Raw genomic sequence first — 21,841 nt, 5'->3', positions numbered from 1 at the left:
GAGGGACTGTGAAAACCTTTCCAAACTTTGCTTCTCTGTTGGAAATTACTAAAAAAGAGTATGTTCAAGCAGTTTCACTATAAACTTTGCAGAACAATGGCGGGATACAGACTGCCCCTTTGGGGCAGCCTGCACCCGCCCCTTTCCCTGACAGATCAGGTCCTCAGCTGTCACAGCGGCAGCCCCGGAGGCCCCGATCCACTGCTTTTCCTGGCCTTGGGGAAGTGGCAAAATGCCACCTCCCCGCAGCCTGGAAAGAGGTGTCCTTGGGGCCTCATGCCCCAAGGACACCCCGACAGTGGTGGGGAAAGGGAGGAAGGGGCTGCTCGGACCCTTTCTCTCTTTATTGCTGGTGCGGCTGTTTAAAGGCCAGCAATACGCGTGGCAGAAGGAGCTCCAAAATGGAGCTCCTTCTGGCACTGCTGAAAGGGCACCACAAGCGCCCTGCAGCAGCACCAGGATGTGACGCCCGCGCCGCACCGTTTGGATGCAGTGCATCCCTCACATCAAAATGGCGGCCCCATGTAGACAGGGTGCTGCCATTTTGACATACAGAGTGCACCATTTTGACGTACAGAGTACGCCCTGAGGCAACCCTAGTACGTATCCAATATCACGTAAACAGCTATCCTAGACATTCATTTGTACAACAAATAAATACTCCAATAGCAAAATGTATAATTTGCCTCACTAATCCTAACTAGCCATCGCCTCCTATCCTCATCTTTACAACAGAGATGATAATTTTGGTCACCATCTAGAACACCTTAATCATATATATTCCTGTAAATATAAAGTTACACCAGATCCTACAACTGTGTAACCAATTCTGCAAGAAATGCTATGGGAGAGGACTTTGTGTGCTTGCAATTTGTGTGCTTGAAAAACAACTATGTGCATTAGGGATCACATATGCACAAACTCTGAGAAAGTGCAACCACTTGTACTGTGGTGGAAATTCCTTGTTTTACATTAGCACAATGCCTCAATATGATCCTAGTTTTGGTCTTTCAGAATACCCATGCTGTTACCAAATTTCAGACACTTCTGCTCAACTCGTTGCTTACACAATTCTTCAATTTACATGAAGTTGCCCTACTTGACAGAATAATTACTACTTTTTACAATGACCAATACTTATCAACAATATCAAACCTTGATTTTCAATTTTTTATAAGGGACACCATTTTGCTATGTCATTATATTTAATGTGACTTGAGCATACACAAATTTTCTTATCCACGGGGGATCTTGGAACCAAACCCCAGCGTATAACAAGGTCCACTGTATAGTGGTTTCAGTACTGGACTAGGACTCTGGGGAACCTGGATTCAAATGCCCACTCAGCCACAGAAACCTACTTGGTAGACTTGGACAAGACACTATGTCTTGGCTTCAGAGGAAGGCAATGGCAAACTTCCATCCCCATGATAGGTTTGCCTTAGGGTTGCCCTAAGTAGGAAACAACTTTAAGGCACACAATAATAATCACTTACAAAATAGTAAAATATCAGTAATAAATCATCAACTATGCCTCAAAGCTTTGTATTTTAAAAAATGACATACCACATCACTGAAACATCATAAACTTTATCTACTGTGAACATATTTTCTATACCACAACATACTTGTTTCCCAGACTTCTTTTAAAGCTAATTGTAATGTATTGCTTTCCTATGAAAAGTCAGTTAAGACTACATATTTTTGTTTTGAATTTAGAAGAAATTGAGCACTTCAAACTACTTTTGTAGGGACTGTCAAATGGAATTCATGTCTTCTACGGACATCTTAACTTATGCAGGCTTTGTCATTTCTATATATACTCTGAGGTTCAGCTCATAGTCGAATCTAGAATATTAAAGCAGCTATCTTGTAAAAGAGGTATGTAACATGAAAGTCCAATAAATAATTAAAAAGCAATACAAGTCCTTAGATGTTTCTCTGCTCAAGTTGCTATTTCTTAAATATACAGTGGACCCTTGTTATCCGCTGGGATTTGGTTCCAGGCACCCCCGTGAATAACAAAATCCGTGTATGCTCAACTCCCATTAAATACAATGGCATAGCAAAATGGTGTCCCTTATATAAAATGGAAAAATCAAGGTTTGATACTTGAAATGTATAATTTTTTTGAACATTTTCAAGCCGTGGATGCCTGAATCTGTGTATAAAAAGTCCATGTATAAGGAGGGCCAACTGTATACAAAATAAAAAGAATCATACTTAGAAACGTCCAAGAATATCTCTATATTTTGACTGATTAGAAGTTTGTTTCGAATTTTACATAATTTAAAATGTTTGATCTCTTTAGACGTACAGACAGATAATATGAGGTCAAGAATGAAAATGAGGAAAGAGAGGCAGTACATATGAATAAACAGATGGAGTCTGGACAGTTACAGAAGAAGGACCTTATTCGTTCTGAGCAAAATTGACAGTTCCTCAGTAACGACAAATAGCCATATGGATTCTCTGTTTTTAGAATGTGTTGGTATTAAAACTTATATACCCTGAATCTGGCATATAATTTTTTCTTAGACCACATTTCCTTTTGGACCCCACAAATTAACTAAAAATACCAAGGTATAAGGAATCTAGTAATTAAGCACAAGAAAGAAGGCATCAAGTAAGCTATGTTCAGTCGATCCTCCACCTCCACAGGTTCTGCATCCATTGATTCAACTAACCATGGCTTGAAAATATTTTTTAAAAAATCCAAAAAGCAAACCTTTGACTTGTTCATATAAGGGACCCCATTTTACTACACCACTGTATCCACAGATTTTGGTATCCATAGAGAGTCCTGGAACCAAACCCCACTGGATAACAAAGGCCCAATGTAATTGTTTACAACAAAATTCTGATCAGGAGGAAAAAGTACAACAGAAACTCTGAAGGAAAGCAAAAAACGGGTACCAAGGGAACTCACTGTAGAATTACACCAGTTGCAGCTGCACATGGTTCAATGAATAAAACATAACCAGAAAAGAAAAATCAGATACAGCAATTTTCCTATAAACCTCCCTTTCATGAAGCAATTTATATTTGTTCCTTATCACTTTTAAGAAGGAGAGCCACCTCTAAAGCTACATTTACTTCTAGACTAGAAAACTGAGAACCTACACACATTTGTATTTGTATTTATTATAGAATTATTGGGATTATCCACACAGCTTAGTTCAAAGGGGCTTGATTTGTGCTATCCTGAAACAGGAGAGGTACAAAAGTATTCACTAATACTTAGATGGGCATTTTCTGGAAGTAGATTGAAACCCTGCTGTCCACACCAGCTGTTCCCAAGGTGGCCCAAAGGCATCAAGCCGTGCTGCTAGATAATTTTTTGTTGCTGCCTCCCCACCATGCATGTGCACCTTGCACAAACACACCACCGGTGACTGCTTGCAGACTAGAAGCCATCCTATTGGATGGTCGCCCCTTTGATCAGCCACACAGTGCCATCTGCAGTCCTCTCCTGCTAACAGGAGATCTGTGTGGCCTGTACAACACTGGCAAAGCACAATAATGGGTCCAGCCTACATGTCCACTTCAACCCATCCCCTTCTGGTTTGTGTATGTTATCCATTTCGTGTCACACTTTCACTTTTTTCCATAACCACCCCGACTGCTTGGATATCCATGCTTTTTTAATGTGCACCTGCACCAGTGCATTTATATACAGCTTGAGGTTAGGGTTAGGATTAAGAGGGTTGCTCCTTCAGAACTGATCTAGCATCAGAATGTTTAGATGCAGGGTCAAATGTGTGTATTTTCCTCCTTGAGTCAGCCTATTTCAGCTTCTGTTTGCTCTGGTTTTTAGCCCCAGAGTATGGCTTTAGTCTGGTTTCCTCTCACTTTGCAAGCATGCATCATCTAAATGCCCCATCTTCAAAGCAGATGGAAACATTTCTATTTGGCCCATCTGTTTCACTCCTTTGTCAAGAATCCTGAACCTCAGTAACTGCAACTTTCTCAGCTATGCTGAAGACATGAGGATACTTGCAACAACCCAAGCGCAAAGATCAACAAACTTGGATTGGCTTAGGAATCAAACTTTATTTTCCACTATAAAAAAATCCATTTGTATCCCAGGTCCTATGTCATATGCTTATGCTTAAAGACTTGTTATTTTCAATCCTCACCACCAGCTAGTGCAAAACAAAGAATGCTCACTTGATGCTAGAAATTGAGAAAAGTAAAAAGAACAGCAAAAACCTCAACACAGAGGATCAAATATCAAGAAAGTACAAGTGTCAGGTTGTATGCTATGAAATTGTAGTTTGTTGTGGCACTGGAGCTCTCTGATAGAGAAGGCTGAATGTCTCACAAAACTACAATTCCCAGAATCCCATAACACAGAGTCATGGCAGTTAAAGTGGTGTCAAACTGCATTATATTTGCAGTGCATTATTTCTGCAGTGCTGATGCAGCCTCAGTGATCTAGACCAGGGGACAGGGATCATGCAGCTCCATAAGTTGCTGGACTGCAACATTTATCATGTTTCATCATTAGCAAGGCTGATGGGAATGGCAGTCTACAACATCTGATAATCCAAATGCTCTCCTATCCACAATCTAATCAATGTACTGAAAATGCCCAAAGTTCGCTTTCCATTTTACATACCTCACAGGGGTTGCAGGATAAGTAGTCAACCTTTCCCAGTGACTTAATGCAGCTGGGTTCCAACAGAAGGAGATGGTCTTTAAGATATCTAGGTAGGAAACACATTGACATGCAAAGTGCAGAAAACTGCACAGAAAATGAGGGGGGGGGCCTTTGTCCCACCATGCAGTGCATTTGAAGAAAGGTCTGGTGCCCCTTGCCACAATTACATCTGTGGTTTCCAGTAGTCTTTGAGAACAACTACCAATATTGAAGAAATACCTACTAAGCAGTACTGTTGGTGCTACTCCTGCCACAGCTCTACTTTTCTGGAATTCTCTTTAATTTGCTGCCACGCCATACTACATGCTTCTTCCAGAAAGTGATGAAAAGGTATAGTGATCTGAGGTGAGGTGTACTTGTATCATTCTAGAAAGTCTGGCTTATTTTTTGCGTTAAAGGGTGCTGCTTCCATCAAGAGTTAAAGGCACAGAGGATAGAAGAGGAATTTAGTTTTGTGGCTCAACTCTAATTTAATGCAAACATGGACTATTCTTCTAGTATTTCATTGTTCAGAGAGTATGTGAAATTTCACAATATAGAGCATGAAATCATTACAGGTGACTACACTTCATCTTTGAGCCATTACCATCTCAATTTTTACACGTAAAACCATACTGAGGCCAGAGGGTAACTTGCCAGACCACTCTCATAAGCAGCCCTACACAGCTGCTGTCAGTTTGGGAAGTCAATGGATCAACTCTCTCTCCTCACTATCTCACACACACACACACACACACACACAAGAATTTTACCTACCTTTCTTGTTTAAAAGCATTATTTTGGCTGAAATGACTATGAAATTACCCAGGGCAAGAATGCACTTCAGCACAATGATGCCAATTACTTTGAAAAGTGATTACGAAGCCTAGGGTTGGGTCTGTCTTAAACATATTCTACAAAACTAGTAATTGTGTAAAGTTCACAATAATAACTTAAATCTTCTATCCCATTTACTTAAAATGTGTGAATGACAACTACTGAATGCAACAGGCCCTACAATTAGCATTCTTATAGTTTTAACATAAGCCAACATAATTTTGAATGTTTATGCTCGTCCTTTACATTTTACTACTGAATAAAATCGCCTATTTCTCTAAAACTGTCTATTTTAAAATTTATTCATACACACTATTATTATTATTAAAATTTATTTATAAAGTGCTGTAAATTTACACTGTGCTGTACATACAATCGATTAAAATAGATAAAATAAACCTGCCTCTGGTGTACATTTGATGGAAATAATTAACATAATATATATTAATACATCTTAACATTCAAACAATAAAATATAGCAGACAACAAATTAAAATAACATTGGCTAACAATCATCACTCTCATAAAAAACTTTCCCAGAGCCATTGTGTAATAAAAACTCACTGCTGTTTTTATTAACTGCCATCAAGTCGACTTCAACTTATGGCAACCCTAAGAATGAGAGCCCTCCAAGGTACCCTGTCATCAGCCACCCTGCTCAGATCTTGCAGTCTCAAAGTCATCCATCTTTTCCTACTGCCTTCTACTTTATTAAGCATTATTGTCTTTTCTAAAGGGTCATATCATCTCACAATATGACCAAAGTAAAATAACTTTAGTAATCTTGGCTTCTAGGGAGAATTCAGGCTTGATTTTCTCTAGGACCCACTGATTTGTCTTTTTAGCAGTCCATGGTATCCACAGAATTCTTCTCCAGTACCACATCTCAAATGAGTTGATTTGCTTCCTATCTGCTTTCTTCACTGTTCAGCTGTCACAACCATAAACAGAAATAGGCAATACAATGGCATGAACAACCCCAGTTTTACTATTCAATTATATATGTTTATGTTATTGAATTTATGTTATATTATTATATAATAATATAACAGGAAAAATAAAATACATACAATAAAGCAACAATAGTTAATAAGTTAATAAATACAAGTTTCCGACAGACTTTATGAATGAAACAGAATACATTTTTAATACAATGTTTGGTCAACAATGTCAAACACTTAAGAAGCAAATTTCCACAAATAACATAACCCTAATATTCTTAAATGTGTACTTTTAAGCATGGGCCTGAAAGAGACAGGCCAAAAGCACTGCCTTCAGGCAGATCAGGGGACATGGCGTTCAGATGATGCACGCCCTCAGATTGGGCTAAAGCCATGCCACAGCTGCCTAAGGCAGACCAAACCTGGCCACAAAAGGAATGCAAAAAATGCTTCTTGCCAGCAATCCATTGCAGACTGTGGCAGCGGCCAGCCACAGGATCGTGGTATCTTGTCATCACAGTCCTGCGCCACTTGGGGTACGGCCACAGTTGGAGCGGTCCAAGGCTGTTCTAAGCCACCCGTCTGCTTGAGGCCCTCAATACCAATTCTATTAGTAGTATGCTCCTTATATATTGATACAATGCACGTGCAGCACCCTAATTTATATTCACATTTAAACTGTTTTACTTCCCTAAACAGAAAGTCAGGATTTGACCATTTTCTATTCTGATAACAGCTCCAAGTTGGGAGGCAATAAGCAATAAGGAGAAACTAAACATGAAAAAACTAATAAACATTCCCAAAGTTTACTTCAAAAATTTCCCTAGATTTAGTCAAATATTTATCTCTTATCTCTAATTAACCTATTCTTTTTAGCTCTTCATCATCCCATATGAGAGCATTATTAAATCCTGAAATATATTTCATGAATGTAATGGCCAATAAGAAATCAGTGATTTTAGAGGGACGACTTTAAATACTTTAAACATTTTACATTACTATTCTAATCAAATTTGTACGGCAACATGCATCATTTAGGAGTATATTCAATTTGAGATTTTTAATTTCCAGACCTCACCTGGAATATTCTGTCCACTTTTGGCCACCACAATCTAAGAAGGATATAGATAAACTGAAGCATGTCCAGAAGGTATCCAAAATAGTGAAAAGTATGGAAACCATGCCCTATGAGGAGTAACTTAAGGAACAGGGTATGTTTAGCCTTGAGACGAAAAGGTTAAGGGGTGATATGATGACCATGTTTAAATAACTGAAGGGATGTCATATTGGAGATGCAACAAGCTTATTTGCTGCTGCTCCAGAGACTAGGACACAGAGCAATGGATGCAAACTACAAGAAAAGAGATTCCAGCTCAACATTAGGAAGAACTTCCTGACAGTAAGAGCCTTTTGACAGCGGAAAATGCTGCCTCACATTGTGGTGGACTCTCTTTCTTTGGAGGTTTTTAAACAGAGGCTGGAAGGACAGAGGCAGTCCTGGATGACTGGGGTTTGGCCCGGATGAGCCTTGCAGTATCTTCCAACTCTATGATTCAATTATTCTACCAGGTACTCTGTTATTACAAACAAACAGCTCATAAACATAGCTTCCAAATATCACTATGCTATATTTCTACCAAATAATCTAGTACTGAATTGTGAAAGCTATTTATCATTGGTGATGCATGATACAATTCTGAAGAAGTAATCTAACATTAGTTTCAGATAGCACATTTCAGGATTACCGATATGCAACCAATATAATATCATTATTGCCAGCATAGTGTAGTGGTTTGAGCATTGGACTATGACTAAGGAGACGAGGGTTCAAATTCCACTCAGCTATGAAAGCCCACTGGTGGCTTTGGGCAAGCCACATCCTCTCAGCCTCAGAGCAAAGGCAAAGCCTCCCTAAACATATCTTGCCAAGAAAACCCCATGACAGGTTTGCCCTAGAGTCACCATAAGTCAGAAATAACTTGAAGGTACACAATAACAACAGCCAGAAGAGCACACAGTACTATCATCTAATAACCCAAAATGCAATTATTCAATCATCCCTCTAACATTAATTTGCTTAATTTCCAACCCTTCTATTCTCAGCCTTTAACCATCTTTCCTAATTCTCCTATAGAAATATTAAACTAGCTGTACATTAACTGCATAAAACTTTAACAAACAAAAAGCAGCAATGACTTTTTATATGAGCTAGAAACTAATTTTAATTTCTGGTTTTAAAACTAGGATGTGTTTTCCTTGGAAGGGAATTATGTTTTTCATATCAGACTCAAGACTATGTTCCCAGGAGGTATTTACTGTACTAAAAGGAAATCTTTTCATAATTCTATTCATTTTGCTACTTCATATTTCAGGCATGTAATGCTACCCAAAAGTGTATGCTTGGTGCAAACTGCCTTGATTCTAAATCCACCCCATCCCCATTGCTGGAAATACATGTTCTAGATATTGATAAGCACACACAGCTACATATATTTCAATAATAAAAACACCAGTGAGAAACTAAAAACAATTTGAAGTAACATTCTTCATAATTATAAATAGTAGCAGGAATTATAACAACAAAACTAGTGTCAGACTTATTAATGGATAAAGTGCTTCAACGGGTTTTGCCTGAAGGTTAAGCTTCCTCAACTTCCAAAACAATAGATGGGAGAAGACACCAAGAAATGTCTCTGGAGTATGATCTACGTAAATCTGCTGAATGAAACATGTTTTATTTGTCACTGTGCTCCACTGCCATGTAGAAATAAGTGAAATAAATGAACAGTTTCTTTAACACAAATATCACCTAACAGCAGCTTAAATATTTATTTAAGAAAACAGATTTGAATGCTAACAAATGTGAATGTGGAGGCACAGTTCATAACTTAACATCTTTGACACAGACAGCTTTAACTCCAGTCCATCTACAAAGCTATAAATATTAATATTCTGATGATATGGAACATTCTCTTGAGAATGGTCAGATGTATTTGACAAACACCAAGACAACACAACATTTCAAAGGGACCAGTGTAACTTAAATGAATTTGCCAAAATTATATATGAGAAAGTGGCCAAAACTTTGTCACAGAAGCACTCAAAGTTATCTGCCATGCGACAGAATCATAGAGATTTACACCCCGAATTGGAAATGTCTATCCATTCGGCTGTGCCACCAGCTTTCCCACAGCAAATCTCACTTTCCAAGAGAGGCACCTAATCACACATAACTGGAAGCAATTCATTTCCAGACCCCATTTTGCCCTCTCATTTCAGATTTCCAAATGTGTGGTTAAGGCAGGATTCAAATGTCACCACAGAGCCAAGCAATAACTCACACACCACGAAATGATTGAGTGGTACTTTTAACTAATATGAGGCATTAGTTTTTCCACGTATTGGAGGTAAGGAGGGAATCAGTGTAATAGAGATGAAAAATAATGGAAGGGAGCTATTTGAAAATAATAAAGAAGGCAATTAAGCTACACAGTAAAACAATGTAACAAGAGGCCCATCCCATCAACAGATTGTAAAAGACAAAATCTCTCCTCAGCAAGTCCAAGCCAACTGGCCACTAGGTAATACGGTTAAGTCATTCACACATTTCTGCCACAGAGGAAAGACGCCATCTGGGGCTGTTCCTTAATCTTATACAATTAAAAATAGATGCGCTATCAAATCCTCTGCTTGGCAGCAGGCTATGATCACAAGAGTGTATCGCCATCTATAATCACTTAAAGTTGCAAATAATCTAACTGAATACATTTTCACAGAAGGCAGCATTTGATATAAATGAAAGCAGAACCTTGTGGTCCTGTGTGAAGGAGGAGTATTCCATGGGGAGAGGAAGGGTAACTTAAGAAAGTCAACTAACAGGTTGGATGCAGGTGGAATGAGTAAATGTTGGACAGAATGGGGTGAAGAGAGGTGGGTCCCAAAAAAGTGGGGAAGCAGTGGGAAGAGCAGGGGATTAAACTGACTACAGTGGGCCCTTGGTATTTGCTGGGTCTGGGTTCCAGGGCCCCTCATGGAAACCAATACCTGTGGATGCTCAAAGCCCATCAAATGCAATGGCACAGTAAAAATGTGCCCCTTATATAAAATGGCAAAATCAAGATCTGCTTTTTGGAATGTATATATTTGCAAAAAAATGTGGATGTGGAGGGCTGACTGTATTTAGGAAAGAAGGATCAGGGATAGAAAAGAAGTCAACTTTACTAATTTGCAGTATTAAAGACATTACTTCCGGAGGGCGAGGGATTTGTCTGTCTCAGGCCTTGAGGAAGAATAGCAGGGGGTCTATGAGAAAGGTGCCAGGAAGAGGAGGCCCTAAGGATGCCAAGAGCAAGAGAGGAGGCAAAGGCTGGCTGAGGAGGGCATGAGGCGGCACATGGGTGCCCACGGGGAGCTCTCCATGGACCAGTGGGACAAAAAGAGGAGACCTCCCAAGGTACATGACAAAGTAGCTTAGGAAGAAAGCCCCTCCCCTGAGTTTCTGGGTTGGGGAAACAGCCCAAGAAGGGAGACGCAGAGGAGGAAAGGAGCTGGGAGAGAAAGGGCAGGAGGGGGAATGAGGGGGCACTTGGAGGGCAACAAGACCAGTTAGGGGAGCTGGAGGGAGCTGGAGGGCTGTGGCCTAGAAGACAGAGCAGGCATCACTGAGTAGTAGATTTGTAATTTTAGGTTGCAGCTATACAGACGGATGTGAGCTGGGATCTGACTGGGACCAGGCAGCAGGAGAGCCTAACAGGACCTGTGCATTAGAGAGGCCTATGACAATGTGCCACAAATGAACCTATAATTTGGGGGGGGGGGGGGGGTGGGGGGACGCAGTCGACAAGGGTAATGAAAGGAGCAAGTCTACGCAAACATTTCTGAAGACTGGGCCATGGCACAAAGCTTTGGGATTTCTGGTTATTGGACAGGGAAGCGAGACAACAAAACGTAAAAAGTGGGGCTGGGGGCAGTGGCCAGATAGGTCCTTCTCTTGCAGGATGTGTCCAGGAGGAACTCCAAGACGCCCTTCATTTTGAGCATGACTAAGAAGCATGGGGTTTATATTTCTAGGAGTGCAGTTTGAGCAATTCTTTCCAAACAAGTTGAGGGGGGGCTGAGGAGGGGACCCCTTTATCTCCCTTTTGGGGAATGGAAGGTGCCCAGTGCCCCCCTGTGATCAGGAAACCCCTTTATCTCCCCTTTGGTGGGTGGAAGGTGCCCAATGATCTCTCCTATTTGGCCCAGTGCCCTCCCTGCTGAGGGAGCACTCTTTCTTATACTTCCTCTGGGGAGGTTGTGGGGGGGTACTCTCCCCCCTGTTGAAGGAACCCCATTATCTCTCTTTTGGGGGGAATTGGGGGCACTCTCCTTTGGGGATGATGGAAAGTGTGTAGTGTCCCTCTGTGGAGAGCGAACCCCTTCACTCTCCTTTGGGAGAGCTGGGGAGGCACTCTCCTTTTGAGAAGGGGCAGAAGATGCCCAGATGCCCCTGCTGAGAGAAGCCTCTTATCTCCCCTTTTGGGAGGGAGCTGGTGGGTGACACTCTCCCTTTGGGGGCATGGAAGGGGCCCTTCTCTCTCCTTTGGGGGTGGGAAGGTGTCCAATGCCCCCCCCCATGATGAGGGATCCCTCTTTCTTTTTGGGGGGATGGAAGATGCCCAGCAGTGACACTTTCCAGAGGGAACCCCATCTCCCTCTCTCTCTCTCTCTCCTCTGGGGGGGGAGGGTGCCCAGTGCCGGGGGCGGGGTTGGGGGGGGGTGATACTGCGGCAGGGGTGTGTGTGCTTTTGGGGGGGGGGGTTCTCTCTTACCAGGTTGAGCACTGTCTCGACGATGTCCCTGTTGCTGACCTCTCCGACCTGGATGAGTCCGATGAGGACGGCGAATTTCATGCGGATGTTGCGGAGGGGCACCGAGGGGTTGATCATGCCCGCGGGGAGCACCACCGGCCCGGAGGCGCCCGGCGCCCTCAGCTCCCCCATCACCGCCGCCGCCGCCGAGGAGGAGGAGGAGAGGCTGATGCTGTTGTTGCCGCCGCCGCCGAGGAGGAGGATGCCGCTGCCGCTGCCACTGCCGCTGCCTCCGCCGGTGGTGCTGGTGGTGGTCGGTGGGGCCATCGATGCTGCCGCTGCTGCTGCTGCCGCCGCCGCCGCCGCCGCGGCCCCTCCGGCGCTGCTGGCCCCGACTGGGATGAGCCCCGGCGGCTGCGGCTGCGGCTCGGGCTTCTCGTTCGCCATCTATAAGGATGATGAGGGATTATTATGGGGCGCTGCTGCCCCGTTAGTCAGGAGCAGCTCCCCTCAGCGGAGAGAAGGGGCCGCGGAAGGGCGGCCAGGCCCTGCCTCCCTCTCTCCTCCCCTCAGACTCCGCTGTTGTTCGGGAGCCACAGCCGCCGCCGCCGCCGCCGCTCCTCTCGCACCAGCGCCGCCGCTCACGCCGCCATGTTGCCGCCCCCTGCCTGCGGTAGCCGCCACTGCGCATGCGCCGCGGAGACCGCTTGGCGGGGGGAGGGGCTCCCTCCCTCCCTTAGCAGCCCCCTCCTAGTCCTCCCCCTCCCTTCCCCGCGCGGAAGGTGGACGAGCCCAATGGCCTCACGGGGGGGGGGGGTCGGAATGCACCAAGTGACACCCTAAAAGGGGGGAGGGCTTAAGGGAGTCTTGTGACGCCGCTTCTACTCAAATACAACCCACCTTTTTGGCTGAAAGGGGTCTGTGGCATTCGTGCATTTCAAGGACTTCATATCTATCCCGCCTTTCTCCCGCAATGGGGACTCCAGGCGGGTTACAATGATTTAATAAAAAACAAACAAACATTGATCACAAAAGTTCTTTTTAAAAAATAATTAAATATTATCATTAAATAATTAAATCATATTTAATATCAATTTAATATTGTATTAAATAATTATATAATATTAAATATTAATTGTAATTTAAGGTTTTATTAAATAATTAAATGATATTAATTTGATATTATTAAATAATTAAATAACATTATTAATTTAATATTTCATTAAATAATATTAATTCGATATTATTATTAAATAATTAAATATTATTAATTATTAATTTAACATCATTTAATAAATAATATTAAATATTTATTTAATATTACTCAATAATTAAATAATATTAAACATTAACATTAATTTAATATTATTAAATAAATAATATTAAATAATATTAAATTTTAATTTAATATTAATTTAATATTTATATTAATTAATTAGATTATTATTATTATTATTATAATCACCCACTTCCCTTCAAAATGCTTTAAGAGGGGGAGGGGGAAGATCAATGGGAGGAGAAAGGAGAGCCCTCAGGATTTTATCTAAAAATTGAACTTTTATTTTTTTTAATAAAATATGTTTTAAATTAAAAAAAACCCATCACATTTTAATCCAATATTCACTATGTATATGCAAATACATTTAAGATGGGCATAAAGGTAAAGGTATTCCCCGTTGACCATGTTGTCTAGTTGTGATTGAGTGCTCATCTCCGTTTCTAAGCCGAAGAGCCAGCGTTGTCAGAGACTACTCTGTGATCATGTGCCCAGCATGGCTGCACTGAACGCTGTTACCTTCCCACCAAAGTAGTACCTATTTATCTACTTGCATTTGCATGCCTTAGAACTGCCAGGTTGGCAGAAGCTGGGAGTAGCGACAGGAGCTCACCTCATCATGCGCCACTCAGGTCTCAAACTGCCAACTTTCTGATCTTCCGATCATCAGAATTGGCATTTTAACCACTAAGCCACCACATCCCTCGCTATGTATATGTAAATACATACATCTTCACTATGTATATGTAAATACGTTTAAGCTGTGCGCACTATATTATAACTGGAAGGTTTAATGTCAGTTTTGCAAATCTGTTTCATGTCGCAACTGTTAGGGTATTGTTGCAATTGCTGAGTGGTATATGGGAATTAGGATTTACAAGGAAAGTTAGGGCAAAAAAGCCTTGCTAAAGATTCTGTATGGTGTGAAATGGCAGGAGGTCAATGGGGGTGTGACACCATGAGTGACCGCACTGGGTGACAGCAACCCTAGTGATGCCACTGCACTCCTCTATTACCTCTCCTTGGCAAAGTGTTGGGAGGAGGTAGTAATAGAACTCGCTCTTTTGCCCGAGGAGGCAAAAGATGAGGAGGAAGGGGTTATACAACACCAGCCATGGATGGTGACTTTTAGTGGTTTTTAATCTCCCTATTTCTGCATGGTCAGAAGGAGAAGGGGCCTGCCTGCAAAAGATATCCTACTCATCATACCGTCTTGACTAAGGACTGAAACAACATGCAGGCATCTGACTAACATCTCCAATTGTTTTTCTTTTTCTTCCTGTTTGGTTTGTAACATCTTGCCAATGAAGAAGCCCATGCATCTTTGAAAGCTTCCAACAAGCATATTGTGCATTTTGGTTGGCCAATAAAAGTATCACTGATGGATTTTTGTTTGGATACCCAGCTCCCTAAGGAGATGATCATACCTGAGGCTTACCATGCTTAAATCATTGGTAAAACACTCCAGAAGCACAAAGGTGTGATAACCGGTTGTGCTTCTGAAGCATCACTGAAGTGTCCCCTTTTATTTCCCGTTTAAGAAAGTCTAGCTCATCACCATTCTTGATGCATTAATGAACATTCTGCTGCTCAGTCTATAAATGAGTTTCCCAAAGCTTCATTGGGACCTGGTTTCCTAGACTGTAATGTATAGTAGCAAATGTTAAGGTCCTGTTATCCTCCCAAATGGCCAGAGACATGCACCAGTAAATAGTCTGATTCTGTCTTGATCCTTCAAGTCCAACAAATGATCTTAAGTATAGATTGGGAACTCTCTTCACAGAAGTCAAGTACAATGCCTTAATGCTCAAGAGGAAAAAAGTATGTGTAGGTATGCCTTTCTCATATGATCTATCAGCCTAAACTCATAACTAGACTGAGGGGAATGGAGGAGGAATTAAATGATAATATCAAAATATATCACATACTCCAATATCTAAAAATGATCACTATGAATTAGTGTAGATGTTTTGCTTTTATGAAAGGTGTTTGAGTGTTGTTGTTGTTGCTGTTTGCCATTAAGTAATTTCCAACTTATGGCAACACAAAGGCGAGCCTATCGTGGGGTTTTCTTGGCAAGATTTGTTCATGTCGAGATTGCCTTTGCCTTCCTCTGAGGCTGAGAAAGTGTGACTTGCCCAAGGTTATCCAGTGGCTTTTCTTGGCTGAGCAAAGTTTTGATTCCTCCAGAGTCATAGTCCAATGCTCAAACAATTACACCACACTGTCTTAGTTCTAGTGTTGCTACAGGTTTTTAAAAAGATTTTCCAACTGCACAAATGTTCCACCAGACCCCGCATGCTAAAGTAAAAGGGGGTCACCAAAAATGAAGTGAACTTTGCTTATTGTTTGCACTCTGTAACAGTGATTGTTTCTCCATAGAGGTCAAGTAGTTCTTATCCATTTATAAACCTTTCTTTGTTCAGTAATGTTATCTGTCTGCTCCTGCTGCCTCACCAAATGTACACTACCAAAAGTGATGCAGCTTCAAAGATGTGTTTCTCCTTTATGTAAATGTGAATGTTTTTAATGCTTCTGCAAAGGCTCCTGAATGTTCAAGCTGTTATAAATTATTTTTATATTTCAGTCCTCTAATTCCAGCTCATACTTTCTAATGCCCCACCTCGATTTACAGGCTGAGTCATCCTTATCCGAAATGATTGGGACGAGAAGGTTTTTGTATTTTGATTTTTTTTTCATATAACTGTATTTGCATATATGTACATAATGAGATATCTTGGAGATGGAACACAGATCTAAACATGAAATCATTTATGTTTCATATCCACCTTATATACACATAGCCTTATTTTCTTTTAAATAGTTTTGTGCGTAAAACAAAATTTGTGTACATTTAACTATCAGAAAGCAAAGGTGTCACTAACTCAGCCACCCATGAAAAAAGTTTTGGTTTTTTGGATGTTTCAGATTTTGGAATTCAATGTAAGAAGGGCTCAACCTGTAGTAGCTTTCCAGCTGCCACATCTTTTCCAAACTGATCTCAGGACACAGGAGTCAATGCATGTAACCCATACTAATTTGGCTGCACATGAGGACAAAGTTGTGGGTCACAGTATTTTGAAATGATCGTTATATATTTGTCTACAGGACTAGCCTGAAGGAAGGAGACTCCACCCTCCATAACTGCCTTCCACCGGCCTGAGAGGGAGTTCACCAGGCAGGTCCAGCTCCATCAGGGCTAGCCTGGAAGAAGGAAGAGCCCTCCCTCCAGTCCATCTGCCTTGGCCCAGGCCTCAGAGGGAGAGAAGAACCACTGGACCTCATCCCCTTTCCCTCCACCATTCCCTTCTCCTTTTGTTTCATGTCTTTTAGATTGTAAGCCTGAGGGAAGGGAACTGTCCAATTAAAAAGATTGTATGTACAGCACTGTGTAAATTTACAGCGCTTTATAAATAAAAGTTAATAATAATAATAATGTCTTTATGAAAAGTGATTGGTTGTTAATTACAGGATACTGTGTATTCTGTCATGTTTTATTGCATTTATAACATCATCTTTACCCATTAATTCACAGATGGTGTAAAGTTCAGAAATGTTCAGCTAAGCTGGTGCACTGTATTCTTTCTGTTGGTGGTACAAAAACTGACAATTTCTTTGGGGATTTTTAAGTGTGTATGTGTGTTTTTCTCCTAGTTGTGTCTCTGAATGGCTAATTTCATTAGTTCTGGCAGAGAAAACAGTTTTCAGTAAGTGGCAACACTACCACTTCCTCATATTAGACCTTTTTATGTTAAGTATTTTCTTCATAGCTGGTATAATTTAAAAGTCTTCAAACCTTCAAGTGAAATTATATCCATGGTGGAAATTCACTGTAATCTTTTACCATTTCTGTAATATCTAATTTTATATTAAGAAGATAATTCACTGGATAAAAAGCATTTAAACCAAGTAAAAAGATAACTACTAGAAGCGTTATTATCTATAATGAGAAAGTCTCACAACATGCAAAAGTTCTTTCTTCTGGGACACAACCGTAGAATTTAATTATCAAACAAAATCCAAAGGAGTAAACTATGTTGCTGTTCCTGCTGTTGCTTTACATCTACAACAACACTTCTTTATATGCTGGTGACTTTTTAAATGGTAATATTTTCATAGTTTTTGCCTTATCATTAATTTAGTCTTTTGTATTGTGATAAGAGGACTGGATTATAATGTACTGTATGAACCAAAATCATACTCCCTTCCTATATGTATACATATGCAACTGGTATTTTTAACAATCTGAATATATTCTAGTGGTTAAAAATAAACGGAGTTTACCCAAACCTATGTTTCCATTAAAAAAAAATAAGAACCTTATTCTATTTTAGTCAGTTGGTACTATTCAGCTTGTAAAGGATTGTAATAAAAGATGGATGTATAGGCAAGTAAGTAGCCATGCTTTACTGTCTCAGTGAGACATAACAGACATTTTGTGCTTCTTTCAAAGTTCAGTACAAAGAAAGAAAATGAAAAAGATAAGCTATAGTAATAACAACAATAATACGCTATTTCAGGCCTGTTGTTCCCTGTTCATTCACAGTCTGTATCAGCACTCCAGAGAGTCCATTGTGTCACATTTTGGCCTCCAGCAGAACACCCAGACAAATGAGCGGATAGTACGTTACCAAATTAGGGCTCTAATATTTAGTACATAAAGAATACTGTAGATCAACATTCGGATACAGATGATCAACAGGAATCAAAGAACAGTTAAAGCAATGAAATGGTTCTCAGCAGATTTTATCAAAGCACCATGCTTGAGTAGTTCAATGGCAACAGGAGGGAGGCCTGTCCAAAGTCAAATGCAGACCATGCAGAAGTATTCTAGCACATAATAATAATAATAATAATAATAATAATAATAATAATTATTATTATTTATTTATTTATAACCCGCCCAATCACAAGGAAACCAGGCGGGTTACAACAGTAAAAATAAAGATAATAAAATAAAATACAATAAATAAATAAAATACAATAAAATTAAAGAGAGCGAAGTGAGTACATTCACAGTTAGGCCTGATGGAAGTTGGCCCTCTCTTTTTCACTCCCTCCCAGGTCTGATGATGATGTCATGGAGGGAGGGCTCTTCTTCTTGAGGCAAGGATTTTATTTTAATTAATTTTAATTTAATTCTTCTCATTAAATTTAAGAGAAGAATCGGTGGACAGAGTGACATAAGTCACAGTAAATGGGGAGTAGAAGGCCTGCCGGAAGAGATCCGTTTTAAGAGCCTTCTTAAAGGCTGTAAGAGTAGAAATGTCACGGATCTCCATCGGCAGGTCATTCCATAGCTTCGGAGCTGCGATGGAAAAGGCCCTCTGGGTGACTGAACTTAGCCTAGATTTTATTGGCTGAAGTAGATTCTTCCCTGAGGACCTTAGAGTGCGGGACGGACAGTATGGAAGTAGGCGATCTCTTAAGTATTCTGGACCCAAGCCATGTAGGGCTTTGAAGGTAATCACCAACACCTTGTACCTTGCCCGGAAACTAATTGGCAGCCAGTGAAGGGATTTCAAAACCGGTGTTATGTGATCGGTACGACGAGTACCTGTAATTAACCTGGCTACCATATTTTGTACAAATTGAAGTTTCTGAACTTGGGACAAGGGTAGCCCCATGTACAGCGCATTATAGAAGTCCAATCGAGAGGTGACCAGCGCATGTACAACTGTTTCAAGGTCTCCCTGCTCCAGGAAGGGGCGCAGCTGGCGTATCAGCCGAAGCTGATAACAAGTGCTCCTGACTGTCGCATCTACCTGAGCTGTCAGGTGAAGCGACGAGTCAAGGAGCACCCCTAAGCTGCGGACAGAGTCTTTCAGGGGAAGTGTGACCCCATCCAGAACTGGCTGACATAATTCCATACCTGGGCTTGGGTTTCCTATAACAAGTACCTCCGTCTTACCTGGATTCAGCTTGAGTCGGTTTTCCCTCATCCAGTCCATTACCGCCCCAAGACAGGCATTCAGAGGAGAGATGCCATCCTTAGTCACTGCATCAGTCTGAGACATAGAGAAATATATTTGGGTGTCATCAGCGTACTGATAACATCCTGCCCCATGTCTCCGGATGATTTTTCCCAGCGGCTTCATGTAAATGTTAAACAGCATAGGAGACAATATTGCGCCCTGGGGTACACCAAATTTTATCTCTCTTTTAGAAGAGCAACTGTCTCCTAGCGCCACCATCTGGAATCTGCCCGAGAGGTAGGACCGGAACCACTGTAGAACAGTGCCTCTGATACCTAATTCTTTCTGGCGTTCCAGAAGGATACCATGGTCGATGGTATCGAAGGCCGCTGAGAGGTCTAAGAGCACCAGCAGGGTCACACTTCCCCTGTCGATGCCTAGACGGAGATCATCAACTAAGGCGACCAAGGCCGTCTCAACTCCGTATCCTGCCCTGAATCCGGTTTGAAATGGGTCCAGATAATCAGCTTCATCCAAGACTGCCTGTAGTTGATTGGCGACCGCCCTCTCAATCACCTTGCTCAAGAATGGTAACAACGAGACTGGCCTATAGTTATTTCTATCCAGAGGGTCCAGGGAGGGCTTTTTTAAGAGTGGTCTGACCACTGCCTCCTTAAGACAAGAAGGCAGGGTACCCTCACTGAAGGATGCATTGATTATATTTTTCAGCATCAGCTTGACTATATCACCCCCCTGGACAGCCAGCCAGGATGGGCAAGGGTCAAGAGGGCAAGTCGTTTTTTTCAGACTACTAAGGAGCTTGTCCACGTCCTCAGTACTTACCGACTCAAATTGATCCAGTCTAACAGTAATGACAGAGGCGTTGGATGCCTCTCTCATTGCTTCTGACTTAAAGTTGGCATCCAAATCAGCTCTTATCCAAGACATTTTATCTGTGAAATAATCATTAAAAGCATTACAGTAAGCTATGGTTGACTCTAATAGAGGGTTCTGGGTGGGAGGCAGTTGTATGGCCAGTGAATCTATCACCACAAGTTGGTGAATTCCATTACTCCGAGTTGAGGGAGTTCTGTTGTTGCCCTAATTCAGATCCAGGAATGCAGAGTTCCTGTTGAAGTTGGAGCAGTTGTTGAGTAAAAAGTGAATCCATTGTCCCAATAATAATAATAATAGCAACAACATCAATTCCTTTTTCTTTCTCACCTCGTCTCAAGGCTTGAGGTGGGGTACAGCATATTAAAATATAAAACACAATTAAAAAGAAAACATAAAACCAACAGTTAAAATGCATTACTATAAAACCATTAAAGTACATTCATATGAGCACATTCTTTAAAATATACACATTTAAAAGTCATGTTTTAAAATTGACATGGTAGTGCTGCCAAAAGAAATGTATCTTTAATATTGTCTTAAAAGCTGTCAGTGTTTTCAGCTGTTGTATCTCTTCCAGCAGGTCATTCTACAGTCTGGGGGCAACAAACGAGAAGGTTGTCTGGGAGACTGTTCGTAGTCTAGTCCTGGCCAGTTGGAGCAAACATTTCCTAAAGGACCTAAGTGTACAGGGTGGATTGTACAGGAGAAGGTGATCCTGTAGGTAACCTGGACCTAAACCATGTAGGGCTTCACAGGTAAAAACCAACAGTTTGTACTTTGCCTTTGTACTATTAACAGCAGATCCAATAGTGGTCATCCCATTTCATAGGCTTAATTCTATAAGTTGACATTATGGGCAAATATGGGACAGAATCTTGTTAGTGATATGGACGCACTTTACAGTGTGTTTGTCATTTTTGATAGGATGCTGGAGGCAATTCTCTAGCCCCTTGTATTCTGTTCAAAACCACTATCCAAATCCTTTAGGGTCACTGTCATGGCCAATAAATGATTGTATTTCTCCAGCAAACTGCAAGGTAATGAAAAGGCAACTTTGCAACTCACTTGCCTCTCCCTCCCCCCCCCCGCCCACTTACCAGCCATATCCTCCCTCCCTAACTGTCATCTTTCGGCCTCTGAGGGAGAGAGGAGGCTGGCCCAGTACCATCAGGGGCTAGCCTGAAGAAAGAGGCTCCTCCCTCCCTAACTGTCATCTTTCGGCCTCTGAGGGAGAGAGTAGGCTGGCCCAGTTCCATCAGGGGCTAGCCTGATGAAAGAGGCTCCTCCCTCCCTAACTGTCATCTTTCGGCCTCTGAGGGAGAGAGAAGGCTGGCCCAGTTCCATCAGGGGCTAGCCTGAAGAAAGAGGCTCCTCCCTCCCTAACTGTCATCTTTCGGCCTCTGAGGGAGAGAGGAGGCTGGCCCAGTACCATCAGGGGCTAGCCTGAAGAAAGAGGCTCCTCCCTCCCTAACTGTCATCTTTCGGCCTCTGAGGGAAAGAGAAGGCTGGCCCAGTACCATCAGGGGCTAGCCTGAAGAAGAAGA

At 41.6% G+C, this 21,841-nt stretch overlaps 2 protein-coding genes across 5 annotated transcripts in view; one reads left to right on the top strand and one right to left on the bottom strand.

The window, feature by feature from the left end:
- The window catches only part of LOC121925364 (neurobeachin), a 205,311-nt gene extending 192,418 nt beyond the window's left edge, over window positions 1-12,893 (bottom strand). Inside the window, exon 1 of one of the 2 annotated variants that reach the window (XM_042457428.1) lies at window positions 12,231-12,893. In XM_042457428.1, the coding sequence (XP_042313362.1) occupies window positions 12,231-12,656 (426 nt within the window). In that variant the 5' untranslated portion in view covers window positions 12,657-12,893. The remainder of the gene's footprint in view (window positions 1-12,230) is intronic. The other variant, XM_042457429.1, reaches the window with a different exon arrangement.
- The window catches only part of LOC121925367 (stAR-related lipid transfer protein 13-like), a 1,219,986-nt gene that overhangs the window by 368,149 nt on the left and 829,996 nt on the right, over window positions 1-21,841 (top strand). The window lies entirely within an intron of this gene.

This window comes from Sceloporus undulatus, chromosome 3 (genome assembly GCF_019175285.1).
Source record: "Sceloporus undulatus isolate JIND9_A2432 ecotype Alabama chromosome 3, SceUnd_v1.1, whole genome shotgun sequence".
NCBI lineage: Eukaryota > Metazoa > Chordata > Lepidosauria > Squamata > Phrynosomatidae > Sceloporus > Sceloporus undulatus.
Note: the sequence above shows the minus strand (reverse complement) of the source record. Positions and strands in the feature narration are given on the sequence as shown.